Source organism: Carcharodon carcharias, chromosome 1 (assembly GCF_017639515.1).
Source record: "Carcharodon carcharias isolate sCarCar2 chromosome 1, sCarCar2.pri, whole genome shotgun sequence".
Lineage (NCBI taxonomy): Eukaryota > Metazoa > Chordata > Chondrichthyes > Lamniformes > Lamnidae > Carcharodon > Carcharodon carcharias.
This window is the reverse complement of record NC_054467.1, coordinates 79,322,416-79,330,715: the sequence shown is the minus strand read 5'-3', so window position 1 is coordinate 79,330,715 and position 8,300 is coordinate 79,322,416. Positions and strand designations below refer to the sequence as shown.

General features: G+C 41.3%; 1 protein-coding gene across 8 annotated transcripts in view; it reads left to right on the top strand.

The window, feature by feature from the left end:
* The first annotated feature begins 367 nt into the window (after positions 1-367).
* The window catches only part of LOC121281782 (testican-3-like), a 697,102-nt gene continuing 689,169 nt past the window's right edge, over positions 368-8,300 (top strand). For all 8 annotated transcript variants that reach the window (XM_041194812.1, XM_041194784.1, XM_041194805.1 and 5 more), the window contains exons 1-2: positions 368-457; positions 585-746. In XM_041194812.1, the coding sequence (XP_041050746.1) occupies positions 455-457; positions 585-746 (165 nt within the window). In that variant the 5' untranslated portion in view covers positions 368-454. The remainder of the gene's footprint in view (positions 458-584; positions 747-8,300) is intronic.

The window sequence follows — 8,300 nt, the reverse complement described above, 5'->3', positions numbered from 1 at the left end:
CATCAGAACCGAAAAAAATAGAAATGCAGTAGATTTTAAGCAAGGTGTTGGGGGTAGGAAGAAGACATTTAAGCCTGAGCTTGGTCACTATAAGTTACCAGACTATCACTTTGCCCGTTCTTCAACCACCGTCTCCTGAACGCACTTATATTAGTTTGTCAAAATAGTGTTAGCATTGCACCCAGTGATATTTATCAGTGTATTTAAATAAGCCTCCAAATCCTAGGAACTGCTATCCTGGGCTGGCCTCGTGCCTGACGTTTGGAACGCGCCCAGCCCGGGCTCGCGCCTGACGTTTGGAACGCGCCCGACGTTTGGAACGCGCCAGTTTTGCACTCGCGCGCCTGTCGCGCGCACTCGCTGCCTGAACTCTCGGCGCTCGAGCCAGTCGCGTGCGGAGGGAGAGGAGCTGGAGGCTGCCTATAGCGGGTAGCTGCAGCGAAAAGCAAGGGCAATGGTATACCACATCCAGACTGGCAATTTCAACAGCATTCTTTCAACTTGTTCCCACACGTCGTACCCACCCCCACCCCCCCCATCCCCTCCTTTACTTATAGTGTTTATTTTCCTCTCTCCTGTTCCAGATGATAAAGGTCCTGATATGCGTTGTTGCTGTAGCCTTCCTGCAAATAGAAGGCAGACAACGGGCGACGTCGGACAGCGGCAATTTTCTGGATGATAAACAATGGCTGACGACTATCTCGCAGTATGACAAGGAGCCCGGACACTGGAATAAATTCCGAGACGTATGTACCTGTTTTCCGTGCTGTTGGGTGTAAGGGAGTGTTGTGCCTGTGTTTTGCAGCAGGAGTGTGTCTGGCGCTGCTACTGAAGCCAGAGCTCCTGAACTCTGGGCAATGTGTGTACTGCGCTAACTGTTCCCATCACCTGGCATGTCTGTCTCCAAACTCCAAACATTTAGAATAAAATACCAACCTGATTTATGCTGCGTCAATGACGTTTCTTCGTTCAACTTTGCACATTGGCAACTAATTCTGTCAAACATCGAAATTAGACGGGCTCAGGAACTGGTATTGTGTTCAGTTACACTGATCCCTGACTGACAGTTGAATATCTGCCCACTAATAGCCCGGGATCTGGTATCTTGAACGTAGCATGTGTTAGGAGCACGGTCCGTCTTGGATTGAACAGGTACGCGAAGTGCTCAAAAAGGGATGGAAAAATTGGGACCTGGCAGGTACCCTCCTTGAGCTGGTCACACCTTTTAATAGCCCCAGTGCTACTACTTGACCCTTAACATCTTTGTTGCTCTTAATCGATTTGCTTGTTTCTCTTCTTTGGGCGGTCTGTCATCAGTTTTCTCTCGATATTCCGACTGAACTTGTTAAATGCATCAAATTGGGATGAATATATCAGGACGGAAGTAACTGAATTTTACTGGCATGATTTTTTTTTCGCTCGTGTGCGGTGGCAAGAGGGCGTTCGAAGAAATTAAACTACATTTTTGACAATCTGTCTAAATATATAAAGCATTCTACCAGGGGTGTATATAATTTCTTTTTGCAGATTAATGAGTCAGCGGAAACTAGAAAACATTAGAAACGGGATGTATGAGATGAAGATGAGCATCAGCCTTTGGTTAAATCGCGCTTGTTTTGTTTTTGAAGGGCAGTGGTGGGAAAGGATGAAACTGCAGTATTTTCTTAGAACGTAGGTGTAAAATCACGACCATCCAGTTGCAGGTATAATGTACCTGTTACATTGGGGCACTTAATGACCCATATACAGATTAAGCCCAAAACCAACTAGGGAGGTGCAACCATGATCCGAGATTGCCCACGTCGACAGAAAGATAATTTAGGTGTGCACATTGTATTTGACATTTTCTCTATTGAGGTAGATGATTTGATTCTGTGACTAAATATATTGATCTGTCAAACAGGACATACCATGATAGACTTTTTCTTGGTCCAAGGAAAGTTTTTTTTCTCAAGACCGTAGAATACTACAGGGCTATATTTATCCTGAAAGGTAAAATTATTTAAGTTAAATCATTTTTAAAAAATCTCTTGATCAGTTTTAAATGTCCATTTGTTATATTTGCTAAATATCAAGCTACACCAAGGCTGAAAAAAATGACAAAGTTATGGTGAGAACAAAATATAAAATAAAAGCAAAATTCAGCAGCTGCTGGAAAATTGAAATGAAAACAAGAAAGTGCTGGAAAACTCAGGTCAGGCAGCATATGCAAAGATAGATAATATTTTGGGACAATGTTCTGTCATCAGAACTGGTTAAAAAATGGTAAAAAAAAATAAACTAACTGGAATTAGAAATAATGCAATTTTTACAACAAAGGGCAACTGAGATATATAAAGTAACAGAAGATATAATTTCTCCTATTCATGTAATTTTTTTCAATATTACCATTGATTTTTATTCTGGAAGTCCATTATTAACATTTAAGGAGATGCACATTTTTATATACATGAAGTATTTTTTAGGAACAGAAAAGTGTAATTAGATCCAAACAAGACCACGTGGGGTAGATTTCTCCTCCGTCACATGGACAGAAATCTAGTGGAGTAATCAATAGAATGAAAATTGGATGGTTTATGCAATGGGTGGGCAATCTGTTGCACCACGTACACCCATAAGGGAATGTTGAAAATGACCTCCATTTATTTATCACGGATCAAAGCCATCTATAGGCTTCCTCATGATATCCTTCAATCCTTTCTCTCAAAACATATCCAATTGTTTCAAACTCATTGATAGTAGTAACATTGCTATGTCACTTTTATTCTGAGTGAAAAATCTTTGATTGACTTCCCTTCTTCGGACTTCTTACATTACTTCTTAATTTCTGTTCCTACATTTAATCTTTATCCATTGTAATTCCTTTGCAATTTAGAAAATGTCCATTCAAATACCTAATCGTCAAAGTAAACAGGCCCAGCTACCTTATCTCATAATTTATATTTTGACATCTAGACCCATCTTTGTTGCAACAGCACCTCCTCGGCTGAGAGGTACTGCCTTGTCTAAATTTTTGTGTGTGCATTCGACCTGGCAGTCAGTGTTACTGCTGACTGAGCTCCAGTCTCGGGTGAGCATGACAGAGCTGAGCAGTGGGGTTGTGCACTGCATCATGATGGTGAGATTCTATAAGAAGAGCTTCCAGGAGATCAGCAGCCAGAGCTGGTGGAATGGGAGAGGGAAAGGGCGACCTGAGCTGTGAGATGTAAAGGGAGCAATGCAGGTTTATGATGTACTTATTAACAAGAATAAGTTCAAGGCAAGTAGTTAACTTTGCCAAAGTAATTATTAGATTCATCTCCTTGCACCTATTTCCTGGTTCCCCTCACCTCTTTTGTGACCTTATTTTCTTCTCCTAATGAAAGTTTGCTTTCGACAAAAAGTACAATGCTTTGCACATGCATGAAGGGCCCATTATTATGGCAACATGCTGATTTCATTACGCATGTCTAACTTTGTCAGGCTGGTCAAAAACATCACCAGCTGCCTCTGCCTTGTTGGTTGTCACTCTATCCTCTTAAGACCAATGATATTTTCCTATGATTCAGTGACCAGAATTTCACTCAGTATTTTGCACAGAATATGAATACTGTCTTAAACCATAGCAGTACAAACTCTTCAGATTTGTATTTTAACTTTTGCAAATGCAACACTGTGTCTTACATACAGCAGCTAAGCACAGCAGTTTCAGATTTATCTACTGTAAAATCTAATATCCCATTCATTGCCCTGTAAATCTGAGAGCTGTGATTTCAACAGCACCCTCCAACACTGACCCAGTCGGAGTCTGTGGGGTAGTGTAAGGGCAACAATTTGGGTGCATCTTGGTACCTGTTTCACCCACATTCCCCAAGACTGCATTCGGCTCCAGTTTAAGGGAGATAATTATTATTTTTTAATTACCTAATTGTCAGGGACTTAGATTGCTTCTATCATCGGGATTCATTTCCCTCTCCGGAGGGACCAACATCTGCCCTACTAGAGGCTAGTATGTCTCAGCTCACTTGGCTTAACGACCTCTTAAGTGATGGGAAAATGTGCGGCCTGAGTAAAGGGCATCTCGTCCTTTTGTCTCATCCATCCTGATATGACTTCCTTGTAAGGGCCCCTTACCAGGAGTACAGGGATTTCCCAATGAAGGCTGAAACTTAATATATTGCATTCCGGACCTTCCCTGAATGGTTTCATGGCCAGAATTCTTTGTTCGGTGTGCGGGGGCGGGCATAAAATGACACGCGGTGACGTCGGGTGTGCATCCTGATGTCACTGCGCATCATTCTGATCTTCAGTTCGGCGGGCACGCACCGGAATCGGCTGCGCGCCCACCGACCTGTCAAAGGCCTGTTAAGGCCATTAATTACCTCATTAAAGTCATTGTGAGGGCTGCCTGTCCAACTTAAGGTTGGCGGGCAGGCAAAAAGCCCAAGTGGCCTTCGCATTTCTCATGAAATCTTATCCATGGGCGGGATGAGGTTTCTTGAAGGGTTTATAAATACAATAAAATTTTTTATTAAAATATATGAACATGTCCCAGCTCATGTAACACATTAGGGGACATGTCTGAATAATTTTCTTTTCTGTTTTCCACTGTTTCATAATGAAATTAATCTCCCTGAGGCAGCTCCATGCCTCAGGGAGATTTCTGCGCTCTTTCGCACGCATGCGTGAAAGAGCGCAGGCCCTGACTCTCCCCCCCTCCCCCTGCCTGCATAGGCATGTGCGTCACGCTTAAGGCCCGCCGACGTAAGATGGCGGCATGCAGCTGATCGCGGGCGGTGATTGGCTCCACGCCCGCTCCCGACCGGCCCGCCTGACGGAGAGAAAAGTCTCCCCCATGAGACTCCAGTTGGACTTATGGTGGAAATTCAACAGAAATACTGAGGAAATCTGGCTCCACTTCCTCTTTTAGCACCCTGCTTCCATATTAATTCTTTTATAATTCAGCCATCATCAGCTATGGCTCAGTGGTAGCATTCTCACCTCTGAGTCAGCAGGTCATGTGTTCAAACTCCATTCCAGGGATTTGAGCACATGATCTAGCCTGATGGTTCAGTGTGGTACCAGGGGGTGTTGGGTTGCCAGAGGTTGTGGTTTCAAAGTAGATATGAAACCAGGGATCCATGTGCTCATTCAAATGGACATAAAAGATCTCGCAGCATTATTCATAGGAGAACAGGGAAGTTCTGCATGGTGTTCTGGCTAACATTTAACCCTCAAACAAAGTAACTAGAACAGATTATCTGATCATTATCACTTTACTGTTTGCGGGACCTGCTGTGAACAAATTGGCTGCCATGGCTCCTACATTACCACGATGACTATACGTCAACAAAATACCGAATTGGTTGTAAAGTCCTTTGCGATTTCCCAAGTTCATGAAGGAACTATAAAATTTGAGTCCTTTATTATACTGTCTCTGCCAGTACAGGCTCACCTGTTGGTCAGTGTTGTTCTGAATCCGATTGTATTATATCTCATTGTTTGCCATGTATTTTAGTAACATCCCCAACCTTAGAGATTTCACTGTTACTTGCATGTGGGTAACTCATCAGCCTTTTTACCTATCAGTCTATGAAATTTCAATGTTCTTTGTTGCCATAATGTTCCCCATTTTTTTCTTCCTCTCATTCCTCTAACTTAAGCATTTTGCCCCTTTTGCTAGCTTTTCTGCTCTCTAGCATCCCTTCCCCCTCCTTACCACAAAAACCCTACCCTCATTACTCCAGCTTTGCACTGCTGCCTCACAAGCCAACTCCAATGCTGCATTTCTGCTCCGTTTTAATAGTTGCATCAGTAGCTTCACCCATCCCCATTCCTCTCCTATGTTCCATGCACCCTTTCACTGCATTCTGACTCCATTTTCCAAAGTAGAGACATACTGGGTTGATTTAGCTGATCATACATATTTTTTTAAAGCTGGAGCACCATGTTTCCAACTTTGGCACTATTAGAGCAGCTGATTTTACAAGTACTATATGTAGTACTGAAAATTAAAACAGAATCAACTGGTTCAGTCCTCAGAAAATCAACTGATCTGCTATCCTTGATGTTAACTAAACATATGTATTCTCTTAAAACCTGAGCTGCCCATCTGCAGTAGTATTTTGCTTTGTCCTGGACTCTGACTCAAGCAATGTTTTGCTATACTCCAAGCACAAAGGCATTGCAACATCTTTCCCATTTCCCTTCCAGCTATTGTCCTTATTGTCCTTTAATACTCCCTTTATCCTGCTGCATCAGAACCACTGGCTGTGTTCTAATTCATTCCCAGTCCAACATTGAACATATTGCCCTCCTTCCCTCTTCCAAGTTTCAGGTAACATCTCTTTTAGATCTGATCGCCACCTCTGGCCAGTGGCCATGTCTATTCTTGCTTTATGAGCTATATAATAAGGTGGAAAATTTGTAACTCTGAAAAGGAATACATGTCAGAGACATACAGGTACAATTAGAATAAACAGGATGGAGATAAAGCCAAAAGAAAGAACACACATGCAGGGAGGGTAAGAAAAAGTAAAAGCAATTGAGGTACAGATCTGATAACAAGAGAAAGCGTGTCCATGTTAAGGGGGAGAGAAAAAAGGGAAAAATTAGATAAAGATTAGTACAGAAATAGTTAAGAGTATGTGAGTGAACCAAATACACAGTTAATTTTATTTTGTAATATCTGGGAAATCACTCAGAATATATTAAAAATAGCAAAATTCCTGAGGCAAGTGTCTCCAAATCTTTTCCTTGTGTGAAAATTTCACGTTTTTGGCCATCTTCACTTTACTGTTTTTAAACCAATATTCTATCTATTGTCATCTTTTCCCTAGTGTGTGTGTGTGCATGTGTGTGCATGTGCATGTGTGTGTGCGTGTGTGCATGCGCATGCATGCGTGCTTGTATAAATATATATGTAATCTTGTCTATGCATACTTTCTGATAAGTACCTCCATTAACATCTCCTTTTGTGCTTTTGTCATTTTTTCTGCTGTCATATTTTCTGCTACAATGTCCATCACACTCTTCTTTTGTTTGTCTATTGATATTCGTTATCACTTGAATCTTACTTTACTTGATCTTTATTGTTACTCCCTACTTATCCTTTGAAATCTTCAATGTCTGTCTTATACTTTAATATCACTGGGGGAACTCAAGTAGGTTTAGCAGTTTTAAACTTGACTTTTAAAAATAAACTTTTAACACGTTCCTGCTTGCTTCTACCAGAGTGAGTGCAATGACTAGTTCCTCACAGCTGACTGGTTCTGTTGCCACTTTCCTGTTCCCATTACTGTCCTTGAAGCTTCCTTCCTTGGGTGCTGGACACAGATGGCCCTCTTCCTCCACTACTGATTGAACCTTGATTCTTATACCTTCTCCAACAGCCTTGAGCAAATCCATGCCCCATCACATATTTGGACCTTGGTCTGCTGCGGCTCCCCTTGTCAGTTTTCTAGGCTTTCACTGAAACTGTCAACTTATAACAAGTTTTTTTTGTAAGTTTTTCTTCTATTGGGTTTCTTAAAAATTTGCAAAGATTTTCCAAGCTATTTTTTTTTGGATCCACAGTTTTGATATGATGCTTGATATGGCTTTAAATAATTAGTACATTTGCTTTTGGTGCTGTTGATGGGAGGATAGCCTGTTTTTACTCAGCATGGAGCAGAAGTAAGGGTTTGGGAGCAGTGGGGCCAAAGATTTATTTTTTTTTAATGTTTCGGTCATGAAATCAGTTTTTAAGATTAATGGGACTGTCCTGTGATGCTGGGAAGAGGAGGGTGCAGTAATTTTTGCAGCTATTAGGACAACTTGGGAGTAGGGCCCACTGTAAAAGCAGGGAAGTGATTTTCTTTTACAGATCGACAGTATTTCAATTTTAGATGATTTCTTTTGCTTCACAAAAATGCAGGCAATAGTGCAAGGCAAGGAGAGCAAAGTTCCCAAACAGCAATATTTAGTTGAATATTTCTCTCTCTAAATCTAATATTATACATTAATGTCTCAAACTTTCAGTAATAAAAATGAACTTACAGCTAATCAACAGCCTGCAACCTTTACCAGAGCACAAGTTCACACAGTGCTTACCTTAAGAAACGCTGTGGGAAATGGCTTGCACTGTAGTCAGAAATTTTTGCAACACCCAATATGTGACAAAATCACTACAGTGCCATCTATAGGTATCACAGAAAAAAAAATTACACAGGGTAGGTGTGGACATGCTTAACAAGGCAAAAGCTCATAGCAACTATTTACATAGGTGTTTTCAATGAGAGAACCCATACCTATGTGTTTAATAAACTTAGATTTTGGATTAG